Source organism: Hoplias malabaricus, chromosome 4, assembly GCF_029633855.1.
Source record: "Hoplias malabaricus isolate fHopMal1 chromosome 4, fHopMal1.hap1, whole genome shotgun sequence".
NCBI classification, from domain to species: Eukaryota; Metazoa; Chordata; class Actinopteri; order Characiformes; family Erythrinidae; genus Hoplias; species Hoplias malabaricus.
This window is the reverse complement of record NC_089803.1, coordinates 66,567,348-66,583,009: the sequence shown is the minus strand read 5'-3', so window position 1 is coordinate 66,583,009 and position 15,662 is coordinate 66,567,348. Positions and strand designations below refer to the sequence as shown.

The following is a 15,662-nucleotide window of genomic DNA, read 5'->3' as shown; positions in this document are numbered from 1 at the left end:
ACCACTGAAAGAAAAAGTACAACCCCCTGGAACATTTCTATGAAGATTTGATTGTTTTCATAATTTTGAAAGTTTTAATGAAAAAGTTTAAATTTAAATTTAAAAAGTTTTAATAGTTTTGGACCATAAAACCCATCCCACTTATTGCAAGGTACTCACGATGTTCTTACCGACTCTAACAGTGACGCTTATTCCATTGTCTTGGGCAACTGCTACAGATGGCTGTGGCAACACCAGGGACTGAACTCGCTGACAACAGCGTCAATGCACTTTGGGACTTGGGAGTCCTCCAGTCGTTTTATTTAAGTAACAGGAAATGTTGCTATTGTGATTATTTTGATAACCCTATGCAAAGGACATGACCAGCAGAAGCTCTTGGAAAATTTTTAAATGAATGTTGCATGAAAGTAAACAGCACTTTGCTGAAGGTTTTCAAACGAAATACAAATTAAATTAGAAAGTTTGTAAAATATGTATTTGTATGTACATGATAAAAATGAAAAATGCAATATGGGTTGAAAACTACATACCCAAACACAACAGGCTGGTTCCTGAATGGCTTAACACTGGCTATAGCACCAGCTTCCTCTGAAGAAAAGAAAGAAAAATCATCAATGCAACATACTTGTACATTTTTAAGAAAAGACAATGAAATGTGAAAAATGGTTTGAGAGTTATTTGACTTCAACATATACCAGAGAGCTTGAAACCCTAAACTGCTGTTGAACAGTTAAGGATTGTGTCTATTTTTGACCTCCTCTTTCCAGAGCCATAGAGGGGCAGGTGTTCAAAGTTGATAGACAGTGATAGTTCCACTGAAAAAAATGATTGAAGCCTTTATTACTGAATTACTTTCAGAGGAACATTGTGTAATCCTGATGAGTTAATCTTGATTCTCACCATAGCTGCTGATAGCCAGACACAAAAATCACACAACATAACTGAGTTACACCTGCAATCATAACGACAGAACAGTTTTAGATATCGGGAAACTTTTCAAGAACCAATGGGCAGAAAGGCCTTTGATCATTATTAGAAGCTCAGACAAATAATGAACTATTTTAAAGATGAATGATGGAGTTACCCGTTTAATTGTAGTTACAAAGACAATATTTCAAAAGAAATGCATACCTTGTGTTAATACTTTTTTCAGTATGTGCACTTTTAAAATTATTAGCTTTAACCTAGCAGTAAAAATTACATTTGGTGCCCATCCAAAGCAACATAATGAATACAGAAATGTTTGAGTTATTCAAACAATTAATTTAATAATACTAAATACACTGCAACCATGAAATCCCAGTAAACATTTAGCCGTTGATTCAACGTTGAAATAACGTAATGACTGCCGTCTAATTAACGTTCTCTTAAGGTTGAAAATGAAAGTTGAAAAGACGACCATTAGACGTATTTTGGACGTCCACTGACGTTATTAATTGGTCCCGAAATAAATTACTTGTATAAAACGCATTTTGGACGTCCACTGACGTTATCGATTGGTCACCACTTAACTAACTTATTAAGATGGATTTTGGACGTCCATTGGACGTTTAAAATATGTCCTTGACGGACAGACTACTTTTAGACCTATTCTGAACGTCCAGGGACGTTCCTTGTTTACTGGGATGGATTGTGTGCAAAAGTTGATGACTACTAAATACGCTAAAATAATTCTGATATCTTTTCTAACACTAAATAACACTAGAATACAACATTAAAATAAGTTAGTATACCTGGATTTCTTAACGTAGCTATTAACAGTAATCCTGATACATTGGTTACATTAAACACAACAGTACTTCTGTTTGAGTGCGTAATAATGTGTGTAAAAATAATGCACTCATTTGTACACACATTACAATATGGTATATGTTTGTGTTCCACTAACTCTTATAAATGATTTAAAAGTTCAGTTGAATTATACTTTTATGTAGCATCTTTATAACTTTTCTCGGTGTGCTGTAAAACTCTTATCTTCTTGCTTTATGTTTGTGTTGTGTTCAAGCCACCACTAGTTGCTCCCTGCTAATCATTCAGAACCGAGTTAAAGAGTCGAACACCTGATCAGTTGAAGAAAATGAAAATCACTGCGGCGAGTCCTTACTGAACCGTATCGGTTCATTCAACATGAGTCATTGTAACTGATTGAGCAGAGCCGGATATAAGAGCCGACTCTGTAATGGTTAACTCAGAAGAGCCGACTCCAAAAAGAGTACCGTGGTTTTCTGAAAGTATCGTTACTTCACTAATATTCCAGTAGTTTAATCGACTTTCCTTTTTTAAGTACATTGACGTGTAGAAATGTTGCAGTAGTGAATTAGCATTTCAATTCTGCTGATAAAAAAAAAATCAGAGGAAGATATTCTGGTATTGGTCCCATTTAGCCTTTTTAATCCTTAAAAAGTACAGAATCATGAAAACATCCAATAGAATTTAGTTCATTTTTTTTACACAGAATATTGTTAATTAGCATGCATGCTAATATGAAGAGTTAGCATTAGGGACATTCCTATCTACTCAGTCCTGACAGAATGTAATGGGAATTAAAATGCAGATATTCATAGCCTACAATGGATGAGACAGGATAAATATTTTCAAAGACCCTTTCCTGTGAAAATCAAGTGTTTTAGCGTGTGATGTTATTTATGTTCTTAATGAATATAATGAGGGTAATAATCAGTCATGGCTGTGCATTTCTACTTTAAAACTGCAGTGTACTAAAACATGTTCAAATAGATGAATTCAGAAAGTCAGGGTTTTTGTATTCGATGTTCAAAAAATCTCAAAATTACATATTTTGAAAGTTTTTAATGAATATGTTTCAAGGTAAATCAGTAAGAATCTGTTGAATATATATTTTTTATTGTTTAGAGAGTTTGCTTTGATTAAATATTAATTGAAACATAGTGTTAGTGAAGCACACTTACCTCTATTTAAATTTTCTATCTTTATTAAAAAAAAAACACACATTATCAAACATATCACAAGTGGCACAAGCATTTTTGAGATACCTCTTTTAACATTTTTTTGTCTTTTTTTTTATTATTTACATTTGGTGTGTCAGTATGTTAGCCTTCTGCTGATTTTGTTAGCCTATGTATTGGCAGTTACAGGAAATATTAGTCAAGTAAGATATTCAGACATATAATACATATATTACCCCCAACAAATACCCCAAAGTAAAAACTCAGCTGGGTTTCCAAAACCATTTTAGAAACATGAAGATTGTTATGTGGTAAAGTGGGTATCATATTGAACACTCTCTCTCTCTGTTAAGATGATTTTAACCATAAGATCATTTGGGAAACCTGGCCCTCCTCAGTATATATTTAATGTAATATTAAACTCTATATCAGATACAGGGTTTGTGACATGTCACTTGATGTGCACAAAAAGGAAAGACTTATTACAAGGTTAAAAATATGTTTTAAGATCAATTAACGTTTTCACCCTCATCATTTTATATGGAAACTACTGCAGTATGTGAAGCTTGTCTGCAGTAAAAAGTATTCTTTTTGCTTCATCTTTATTTTTTTGGACTAAATTCTAACCAAGTTCTATTGTTGCTCTACACTGTCCTCTTGTGGAGGATATTGATCACAGTTCATGGGCAAACACATTTGCATATTCATTAATTATATCTCTAATTAATTTGTTTGTTCAGTCATTAATTGATACTATGTAACCAATTCATCCTGGTCGAAATCATGGAGGGTCATAAAATAAATTATTTTCTGATGACAATTTCTGATGACTTTGATAGCTCTAAGGCTGACAAGAAAGGCCAAATGAGAGTGAAGGTCCTGTCAGAAAGGTTAGTTAAAACAGGAGAGGTTCACTATTTTCGTGTGGGGTGTTGCTTGTACAAACATCATCTGCAGTGAAGATCATTCTAGGTAAAACCTACCTGAGAGGTGTCAAACATACAAAGCATTTACATAAGCCCAGATAAAAATATTTAAAGTAGCTTGCAGCAGTGGTTGTGCTGAATGTTTTTCAATGTAAAAACAAACAAATTTGAATAGGGCTGCTAATCTAAAATATGATCATGTAAACAGCACAGTTTGATTGTCGTAGTCAGATAAAAGTCTTAAACCCATAGCGTGATTACCCATTACAGTATGCTGCCCAGGCTGTTATTGGCTGGACTATTGGAAGTACTTTTTGTACATGGACAGAGCACTTTAATAAACATTTTGCTGAATATGCAAATTTTTCAAGATATGGATGTAAACAGGGTGGCACGGTGGCGCAGCAGGTAGTGTCGCAGTCACACAGATCCAGGGACCTGGAGGTTGTGAGTTCGATTCCCGCTCCGGGTGACTGTCTGTGAGGAGTTTGTGTGTTCTCCCTGTGTCCATGTGGGTTTCCTCCCACAGTCCAAAAACACATGTTGGTGGGTGGATTGGCGACTCAAAAGTGTCCGTAGGTGTGAGTGAATGTGTGTGTTGCCCTGTGAAGGACTGGCGCTCCCTCCAGGGTGTATTTCCACCTTGCACCCAATGATTCCAGGTAGGCTCTGGACCCACCTCGACCCTGAACTGGATAAGGGTTACAGATAATGAATGGATGTAAACAATGAATTTTCTGCACTGCCATGTGTTTGTGATTGGATGGATGTATTTATGGTGCCAAAACAAACTTAGGTGTCTACTTTCATGGGAAGAGACATTGTTGTCTAGCGTACACTAATTGGGAACATGCCATTAAAAATGAAGCTGTATTTTCCTCAGGCTATTTCCGGTTCCATAAAAATACTTCCAGTTGATGGTTCTCCAGAGCATTGTTTTTGAAATGGTGAGTGTGGAGACTCTCTTTTTTTAAGTTTAAAGCGCCTCCAGTAATTTGTAAAAGCTCTAGGAAGGACCAGAGGTGGATTACTGACTGGGCCAGCGGGACCAGTGCCCAGGGGCCTCTGACTGCCAGGGGCCTCGAGGGGATTCAGTCCGTAAGGTCTTAGTATGCTCAGATACTTCACACTTTCCTAGACAGTCCTTATTTACTCTTCTGTTCTTATGGTGGATGTTGGACTCTTATAGGGACTGTCTTGTATATCATTGTACACAGTTCTTGGTACCTTTGATTTCAGAAGAGAAAACATAAATCGGGCATTTCTCCGTATTAATGCCCTGTTTCAGTCCACTTTCACATGGTTACTAAGAACTATTTGGGTTACTTTGTGCATACAAAAGTAGTGATTATTCTTTGGGCCATCTCTAACATGTAATTAGTTCAAACAACAACAGTAAATGTCCCCACATTTAGCGCAAAAACTGAGGAGGGACCTTAGCTGTGTTGCGCTGTTCTTTTGTTGTGATACAGTAGAACGTTTCATTGTTTACACAACCCAGTAAATGATGGCTCTGAGATATTATATGCTTTGCTTTGTGTTTTTGTCTGTGTGTGTGTGTGTGTTTGATAGTGGAGGTGGTGGTTATGGGGGTTGGGTGGGGGGTTAAGCAGGGGCAGTGATGTCTCTAGAGAAAATGGGACATTTTCCCAGGGCCAGGAGGAAAAAGGCCTGCTGCTAAACTCATACTCGGGCAATAAGGCATTTGATGATGACAGATCCGAAGTCATCTTGTACAAATTCCCAGGCCCTGCCAGCCCCTTTATCAAACCCCCTCTGTAAAGGCCATGGTCCAGCAGAAGGAGAAAAAAAAAAGGGCCACTGCACTAAACTTCACTGAGTTGAACTGTTCCACTTTAAGTTGTACGTCACAGTGCCCACTGACTAATTTGCAGACCCTTCACTCCTGCCCTGGAGAATTCAGAAGAACATGTAGCATATTAGCATGTATCTCCAGTGTCTCATCCTAGACCAGAAGGTATCGATGGGGTCCTGTCGGAGGGCTTCACAGCATGTTTCCACCAAGTTTTGGACCTCTTCCATTGTACAAGTGCGGCAAATTGTCTGAAAGCCTCTGAAGCCTCTCTGGTCCCCACCACCTCTGGCTTAGGAGAGGAAGCCTTCTGAGATAATGGCTTCCCCCCCTTTTTTTTTTTTTTTTGCTCTAGATGACTTTATTTGTGCTGTTTTTTTTTGAAGTTTGTCCCCCACCACCTCCACCTCCACCTCCTCCACCACCTCTGCAGTTACCATGTCTGGAAAATCGTGGACGATTTATTCTATTTTTCAAGCGCAGTAACATCTGGAAGCAGTCAGGGAGTCTACATGGAGGAGGAGGAGGAGGGAGGTAGAGGAGAGAGAGATGTGGGGAGGTGGTGGTGGTGGTGGTGTGTGGGGGGGGGCTTGCTAGTTCGTCACCCCCCCCCACCCACCCCCTTCTCTCTCTCTTCTCTCTCTCTCTCTCTCTCTCTCTCTCTCTCTCTCCACACAAGTATTACTGCAGAGAGGCAGGCGAGCCGAGCGCTCTCCGCAAAGGCCACCGAGAAACTCCTGCGTTTTCATTCTTTCTTTTTTTTCTCCTCCTCCTCCTTCTCCTCCTCCTCCTCCCTCCGTTATGGACTCGGTACGAGCCATTATTCCGGTCCTCTTCTCCGGAGCAGCGGCAGCGGCGGCAGCAGCGAGACGCGCGGCACACATGGAATCGATCACAGGAGAAGATTTAACCCCGTGAGATCCGATCTGGAATACGCCAGCCCTACCTTTTCCTTCTCTTTTTTCTCCACCTCTTCGCTCCCCTTTCCCCCTTTCCTTTACCTTCTCGCTCTCGTCCCGCTCTCGCTATCGCCGGGCTCCCCCTTCTAACCCCCCCCCCCGCCCACCCCCCCATTCACTGCTGCCAAATCTGCCTGGAAAACGCACTGCCATTCGGGGTGATCACTTCAAAAAAGAGAACCCAGGAGAGCAGCAGCAGCAGCAGCAGCAAGTGGGTGCTGAGGGGGGGTGTCGTGTTTCTTAGGCAAGGCCCGGATGTTCCAAGGATGCACTGGTTCGTTCTCTTAGGCGCCTGCAGCCTGTACCCGTTTCTGTTTTCTCACTCCATAACGGGGATCAGGTAATATTAACTCTAACGAGAGGAAAAGGGAGAAACTCGCGCTTTTCGCCTTCTTCATTTTTTTCAACCCCCCCCTCCCCCCTCCCTTTCCCTTCCCTCCCTCCCCTTCCTCTACCTCCTCCTTGCCCCCCTCACCCCCCCTCATCCCACCCACCCCTTTGATTTCTTTCCCATCTTGGGTTGTTTCCCTCCCACCCCTTCTGTATTTCTTTATTTCTGTCTCTTTTATTTTTTATTTATTTATTTTTGTTTTGTTAAAACAACAGCGACAACCCTTTTTTCTTTGCCTCCATTCACCTTACGGATAAAGAAAGGCTGGACTACATATATGGTAAATGAGAGCAACAACATGTACATACCGGAGGAAACCCTTGAAAACCATCAAGGTAAGGGGGAGCAATAATTTTGTTATGCTGTTTGGGAAAGTGTTTATGTGTGTGTGTGTGTGTGTGTGTGTGTGTGTTGGGAGGGGGTGGGCGCCATATGGATGCTTTGGTAGGGAGGGGAGATGGTTGGATGATGAGGATGATGATGATGATGGTGGTGGTGGTGGTGGTGATGATGATGTCTGCTCCTTGGCTTTTGTGATGCGCACGAAGCAGAGGCTGTACCATCTCTTCCTTCCTCACATGGCTTTGCTTCAAGGTGCTGATGTTTTAGGCTGCCACCCCCACCCCCTTTATCCAAACGAAGGGATCTGGGCAAAGCCAATGAAAGTGCCCCCACCTCACTCACTTCTATATGCAGAGACACTGAGGGACACCGTACTTGAAAGATACTGTTGGGAGCTTTATTGGCTTCCACCGCCACCTATCAAAAACCCTCCACCCGCCCCCTTTCACACATTTTGCACAACTTCATCCACCCTCACAGCCCTGCGCACAAAGCTCAGTGACAGAAAGCCAACAGCTTGGCAGTCGTTTGACTTGTACAGCGCTGCAAACTCTGGCCGTCCAAGCTGGGGCTGCCTTATTTCACCCAAATGCTGCAGCTGGTGCCAGCCAATCCCGTCCACTGTAGCTGATTTTTTTTTCAACCAGGTGTTGCGTGGTAGGGCTCTGAGCTGTTGCGTGGCGCAGTAAGAGCCTGCCCGCTCCATGCAACATCCCCAAGCAGTTTGAAGGCTCCCGGATGGGTCGAGCTGATGCATTTTCTTCGTTCTTTTGAACATGGTTGGAGACTCTCACCTCATTTCAAAAGCTTATTACTTTTTGGGTTGGAAAGGTCTGGCTTGAATCGAAGAAGGTTCTCTCTCTCTCTCTTTTCTTTTTGGTCATATGTCTTACTGCCTGTCACAAGCTTAAGACATTTGGATCAGGGCTCTGTTTTTTAGGTCAGTCTCTGATAGAGAAGGCGATCCATATCCATGTTGGTCAGGCCTCAACCTAAAAACCTATGGAGTTTAAAGGACCTCCACCTAATGCTAAGAGTCTGTCCTAGAACCCTACCTGCAAGCCAAGAACCAGTCAGCAACCCTTAGTTTTTAAGAGCGTAAAGACTTGATGCCTGTACCTAATGTACAATTCTGTTCAATCTTTTGCTTACAGCAATAATGCTCAGTCTGTTTGCGCCTTTAAAAAGAATCCCAAGATCTGTTTTGGGCGGCCAGCCTTTAGAAATAGTACACAAGGGGTTTTACGCTGTACTTTATAACGTCACCAGAAACCCAGAACAAAGAAGTGACCCTTTTTGTGCCCCTCATTAAACAGATCAATCGAAGTGTCATAACATTGGCACATGAGTGTAGGAGAGTGAGTGTCTTGTAGGTGGCCCGAGCAGATGTTAGTGTTTGTGTTAGTGCAGAATGCTGCTGCTGCTGGAGAGTGCAGCGTATCAGGTAAACACGCTGGCTGCCCGAGTATCAGGTCAACACACAGATGAGCGCAAGGGAGAGTCCTCCAAAGAATCCACAATGGACCATGGAAATGTTTTTATAGGTCTTTAACTAGACAATCCAACGTTAATCTGTTTTTCAAGTCTTTAAATAAAGCAACATCACGAACCCAAAGTGTTGAACGATGTTATTATCTGCAGCACATAGCCCTTTGTATGTGTTCACCTGTTGCTTCTGCTTCACCGCACACAGTAAAAAGCATTCTGGAGGCAGGTGACCGAATTGGAAAAAGCCACACTTTTGTGGCTTGATTTAAGTTGAGTACCGTATACTGTTTACAACAGAATCTCCCTAAAATGCTATTGGAATGGATATATTGTTTCAGTACAAGTGAAATGAGGGTACACACTCAGAAAGGTGACTGGTGAATGAAAGATCACCCTTGTAGTTAGTACACATTTACACAATGGCTGTGTGAAAAAAAGTTGGAACCAAGAGTGGATTTGTGTGGTTTCAGAAAAACAAAACTCTTCTTGACTCGGTACAGTGCCGTCCAATAGGTGGAGAACACCCTTCATTTGTTCATTTCCAGTCAAAACAACCGTTACCCTACAAGCTATACTCATGTCAGTGTCATGGCAATAGATAGAGCATATGAATATGAGGAATCTACTTCAGTACATCACCTCATGAATATTGTATCATCTTTCCAGCTTCCATTTGCCTGTATTATGACTTTATAAGCAAAGTAACTTTCCTAAAGTCAGGGGGAAAAAACAGACAACATCTAGTTAAAAGGAAATGACCACAATGGCTTTATTTATGATGTTTTTTTAATATATATGTAATCCCTGTGTCCAATGTTTGGTTTGCAGCTTCCATTCTTCTCTGGAAACTTGCTTTCAGTTTTGAAATGAAATCTAGAGGAGCATATTTCCACACCTACATATTCACTCCTAGATTTTGGGTGCCTTTTCTGTTTCTTTTTAAACTCTTACTCGATCCTTTACATATTTTGTGATGTTGAGCTCTGGGCTGATTACCCCATGTCCCATGTTCTCAGATCTCTAAAATTGACTTAAGTTTTTTGCTTGTGGTCCTTTAAAGCAACACTACAGCTTTTACTTTGAAATTGCAAATGTAACTTTTGGATGAGGGTAGAAACCTACCTTTAAAAAAGCCAGTCTTTTTCTCCACCAATAAAGGAGGCCACCAATAAACCACTGCATTTCACTCAGGCCCTGGAAGTTGTATATTTATCGCAAGCATCTAGCAAAGAGTGCTTAAAGAACACAATTTTCCAAGGCCTGGAAGGAGAAATATAAAATCATGGCAAGCAAGGTTACCCAGTGTGAGTGGCTGATCATTGCTAAGAGTTTGTCATTGTGAGGTTTTTATCATGCTCCATCAAGTGTGCCCTCTTTCTCCCCATCGGGCTCCCAGCCAGATGCACACGACAGGCAATACTGGTCATTAGGAGCATTAATTTGTTTATGATGGATCTCAGAAGGCCCAGAGAGGCTCCAGGATGGCGCCTGAAATGACTCGGCACCTGATTTCAGACTCTCAGGGCACACAGCACTCGTCTAGCAGCGCTGTGTGACCATTATTCCTCTCCGGCGTCAGTCTTTTACTTGCCCTTTACCGAAATGCATGCTTCACCCTCAGGTCTAGGTCAACGTAGCATCTAAATCCTTTCGGTTTCAGTTGATTATCGCTGCGTGACAGCGAGCAGACCGCATGGGCTTCTTGTTTCTTTCCACAAACATTATGTTCACAGAAAATCTTCTACCCTGAGAACAAAAAAAAAATCCTGGAGATTAAGTTGCCTAAGTGTAAATCCATAGTCAACACAGGGACTTTGGTGAATGTTCAGTGGTGTCTCTGAGTGACTATTAAGTACCATTGACTCTGCCATGATGAGAAAACAGTATCTGATGTGGGCTCCCAGTCGTGCCAGCTGTAATCAGTGGAATCAAGATGTGCTGAAAGTGAGCTATATTCACAGACATCTGGGACTGAAAGCTAACGGGCTGAGGCAGTTCCATGTCTGTTCACTTAAGAAGAAAAGGCCTCCAAAATCACAGTTCAGAAGGTTAAAAAATAATAATAATAACGCAATAATGCTCTTTTATTCTTGTCTTGATAAAATGTGGTTTTTGCCAAATAAATACCCAGCTATTTTGTCTTCGGATGTTTTCTTTAACTCTGAAACTAAAGACCAGATCTGGACCAGCATCAAGACTTTCAGAGAAAAACTTTAGAGGCATCCAAAACAATAATCACAACCTCACATTGAAGCAGTTGAAAGCCACAGTTTTAACGTTTCGAATCCAAACAATATAACGAAATGTTTGATTTTAGATTCAGTAAAACAAATATCTACAGCCATGACAGATGGGCTTGGTATAAACACTGAAATGGTTATTTGTTGACATCAAGATATAGATGCAGCTTTCAGGTCTTTGTCAAAAAGCAATTACAGACACTGCCTCCATTTAAATGGGACACAATTCTGGGGTCTTAAAGAATCGTCTGTGACATGCTTTGGTCAAAATACCACAAGGATCAAACACCAGCGCATCATTCTCCCTCTGTCTAAACAGCCGGTTTCAAATGATAACGAGACGCTGTTTGCTTCAGCCAAATGCACAGCACTGAGGAGGAGAAGCTCTGGTTTTTAGTTATTTTCACTTGGTTCTCTTTTTTTTGCCAGTTTAACCTTGCCTTTGCACTGTCACATAAACATCGGTTCAGCAATTGGTTAGTCTCAGGCAACTCTGTAAACTCTGCACTGTGTGTGTGTGTGTGTGTGTGTGTGTGTATGAAGTGGCACAAATTCTGAATGTTTAGTTTTATCCCTTATTTTCAGACTCAGGCACATCACAGAAAACGGACTGTGATGAATTGAATTGTTACACAGTGTGTGTTGGTGGCCTTCACATCCCCAAATTATAGCATATATGCCCTGGACAGTTGAGTTTTTTATGTCTGTTTTTATTCATACCTAGCTTTTAGAACTTTGAGTAGGGCCATTTTTGAGAGTAAAATGAGTACAGTTGGATACATAGATAGTTTACTATGCATCTTTTACCATGTATTATATGTTCAGGTTTTAAAGTTTATAATGGAGTGCTGTCTCTTAGTTTGATGTGAGCATGTCATTCAGAAGTTGCTGTCCTGCATGACTAGTGATACTTTATATGTTGGTAATAGTAAAATAATGAATAATAGGGCGGCACGGTGGCGCAGCAGGTAGTGTCGCAGTCACACAGCTCCTGGAGGTTGTGGGTTCGATTCCTGCTCCGGGTGACTGTCTGTGAGGAGTGCGGTGTGTTCTCCCTGTGTCTGAGTGGGTTTCCTCCGGGTGCTCCGGTTTCCTCCCACAGTCCAAATACACACGGTAGGTGGATTGGTGACTCAAAAAGTGTCCGTAGGTGTGAGTGTGTGAGTGAATGTGTGAGTGTGTGTGTTGCCCTGTGAAGGACTGGTGCCCCCTCCAGGGTGTATTCCTGCCTTGTGCCCAATGATTCCAGGTAGGCTCTGGACCCACCGCGACCCTGAACTGGATAAGCGCTTACAGATAATGGATGAATAATAATAGTAATCATATCTTTCCTTAGTACTAGTTTACCATACTATACCCTATGTTATTTCAGCATTTTTGTAACCATTTCATGTAATAACACTCTGTTGAAGGTGTTGGAGATATCAAACACGTCAGATCGTCCAGTCCCTATCATCGCCATAGCAAACAATCCTGACTCTAGAACATATTTCAGAACAAACTGCAGTATTTACACATTCATGTTTCAAAATGTAAAAGTGGGATTTTTCCTTTAATCCGATCTGCATGAAATATCTGACGGCCCCATTTGGACTTTTAAAACGATTTCAGACCGTCTTTGCAGCAGCTAGCCTTCTGATGAATATCACCTTGTACTTTGCCATGTGACTGCTCCAGGATCTATGATGGGCGTTGCTGACCCTCAGAGATTTGACACAGAACAACCCATTTTGGAGTGTAGAAGGGGTCACGAGGGATGGAGTTCTAGAGAGAAAGAGAGCAAAAGAGTGAACACGTAGGAAGGCGCTGAAGGGAGAGAAATGAGGTTATCCAATAATATCTGCGCTGTTCCAGACTTGAAATCCACAGTGAGGCCTGAATGAGCGCAGAGCCAGAGATAAGACTGCAGAAAGATGTGTTAATAGCCACTGCCTGTGGAACTCGAGTTGTAGCTGGTTGTAGGTTTCGGATGCGAGTGATTAGACCATCGGAACTAACGACTGTGTTGCAGTGCAGTGCGAGCTAGCTGGTGAGATGCTTCAGCTGTTTTTGTTCTTTCATCTGTAATGCAGTTCTTTTAATTCCCACTGGGGCCTGAAAGCATTGCTGCTGCTGCTGCTGTTGTTGCTGTTGCTACGCCATGCAAGACATCTATTTAAGCGCTTTACTCTCTCTGTTTCTCTCTCTCTCTCCCTTTCTCACTGTCACTTTTTTCACCTGACTTTATGCATTTTTTTTATCCTTACCTGTTCTCTAAATATAGCCTACTGGCTTTTTAAAGTTTCTATTAGAAGCCTCTTTGTTTTCTCATTTTATCACCATCTCCCTGCCACCTGTCTCTTTGTTAACAAAAACCACATTAAATTTCAGATGCGCTTAAATGCACAACGCGGCCACCGGCATTTTCTGATGCGTTTATTCTTTTTTGTCCGTCTCTAATACGTACGCAGTACTGAATGACATATGAACTATTGTGCAGTGTTTGTAGCATATGGCTTATGATCCGTGACTAGCAGTGCCTTGTTTGCTCAGGTTAGGTACAGGAGGACAGATGGTTGTGGGGGGAAACACAGGCTTGTACAACTTTTCCCTACACTAAGTGTAGTCACTTGGCCAGGATACCACTAATGTCTGAAGTTAGGTTCTTTAGTTTAACCCCGGAGCCACAAGGTTGACATAGATAATTGGTATTATACAGGCTCATGAGGATTTGATTTGGTGCTCAGACAAAGACATAAAAAAATTGCAGTACATATTATTTGCTTAGATTTGGGCAAATCTAGTTGATTGTAAAAGTGCTCTATAAATAAACATGGCTACTCACTTAGACCAGCTTGGTCTTGTGTGCTGGTCTAATGCTGGTTTCGCTAGTTGGGGGTTTATGTCGTTTTTCCTGGACTGACATATTGTAACTCTACCTGGTTGTTGTTTATATATTTGTTTCTGTTTGAGGTCTATCATCCAAACTAAGGAGCTCATGACTGTGATTATGTGCAGGATACAGTGAAGATTATCTGACCAAATGTGAACCATATGAATACATTTTCCGGTGTACCACCATCTTTGCATGAATGTTGCTTCCCAGAACTCTTTTAAAGTTATTGCAGTTGTGGCTAGCTTGGCATGGATCTCCAGACTGCAGTGCAGCAACAGAGAAAGGCCTTTATGTAAACAATGGGCTCGAGAACTCTTTAAGTGTTTAATTCAGCTTATTCTGCTTTCACATACAACAGACGCCTGATTTGCTTGGATCTATACGTGTCAAGCATCTAATAGCTGTTTTTCAACATAGTATGAGGTTTGATTCAATACCTTTACTGTTTTAGTTTAGGTTTATGTCACGAGAGCTTCGTTTGCAGTTGATTTCTGAAGCCTGTGCATTATTGCGCAATTGAGATATTAAGTTATTCAGTGTTTTGATGTGAAATGGTGCATTGTATTGGAACTCTATACAGTACCGATGATTGTAAACATGTTTTGTGATGCCTGCCATTTTATAGTCAGGTAATACCAGCTATAGCAATATCCTTCACTATCCAGAATGAGCAGTCAACCATTATGTATCGTCTGAGCTGTTGTATGTGATGCTGACAGAAGTAGAATAATGGTTAATGGTTAAGTTAAACCTACGTTGGATTAATCTGTTGAGTCCTGTTATTCCACATTTCAGTCCTTGCACACGCACACACACACACAAGCGTGTGCGCACACCCACACCATATGTTTTAAAGCTAGACAGCCAGTTTAGCCTCTCACACCACACATCACTGAGTCATTACACACCGATGAAGCTTTTGTAAAATGGCCCACAGCAGGGGAGCAATAAAAAAGTGTGTATGTGTGTGTGTGTGTATATGTGTGTGTTGCTTGATCATGTTTGCCTTTTTGCCTAAAAGCGTGTGTACTGAATGCTCACAAGCTCTGGCTGAGTCCATTTGCATTTTTTTCTGCTTTTGTAGCCAGGATAGCGTTTAGCATTTGTGTGTGAATACATATAAGTGAGTGTGTGTGTGTGTTTAATGTCTTGCCTTTGGCCAGCGGTAGAGTGAGCTTCAACATGTGTGTGTCTGTGTGTATCAACAGCATGCACGGCTGAGTAGCCTGTGGCCTATGTGTGTGTGTGTGTGTGTGTGTTTGTGTGTTTCCCCATGAGGATGCCAATTGTGTGTGACGTGTGTGTGTGTGTGTGTGTGTGTGTGTGTGTGTAGATGTGGTTTGCCGGTGGCAAGTGTTTGATGCTTAGTTGCACATTGTTACTGAGCTGAACGTTTTCTCTGAAATGTATCAGCATCATGTCACTCCCAGAGCACCACGGGTGGACGGATAGAGAAATAAAGGAGGGATATGTTAATTACAGAAGCAAGAAACAGCTGCTTGTGACATATATGCATTGCAGCCTGGCAGTGTACTGTTTGTGAAAGGTGTGTGTGTGTGTGGTCAGGTAGTATAATGGAGTCTTATATTTGAGACAAGATCTTTTTCAGCAATGTCCCGATTTAGTGGGAAAACATGCTTAAACCATTGTCGCCGACCAAACTGCTCCTGCGGAAGCTCTGATGGATTATTTAACTTTTTTTTT

The 15,662-nt window shown here is 41.4% G+C and overlaps 1 protein-coding gene across 7 annotated transcripts in view; it reads left to right on the top strand.

The window, feature by feature from the left end:
* Positions 1-7,229: 7,229 nt before the first annotated feature.
* cacna1c (calcium channel, voltage-dependent, L type, alpha 1C subunit) overlaps positions 7,230-15,662 on the top strand; it is a 230,128-nt gene continuing 221,695 nt past the window's right edge. For all 7 annotated transcript variants that reach the window (XM_066667051.1, XM_066667049.1, XM_066667047.1 and 4 more), the window contains exon 1: positions 7,230-7,348. In XM_066667051.1, the coding sequence (XP_066523148.1) occupies positions 7,291-7,348 (58 nt within the window). In that variant the 5' untranslated portion in view covers positions 7,230-7,290. The remainder of the gene's footprint in view (positions 7,349-15,662) is intronic.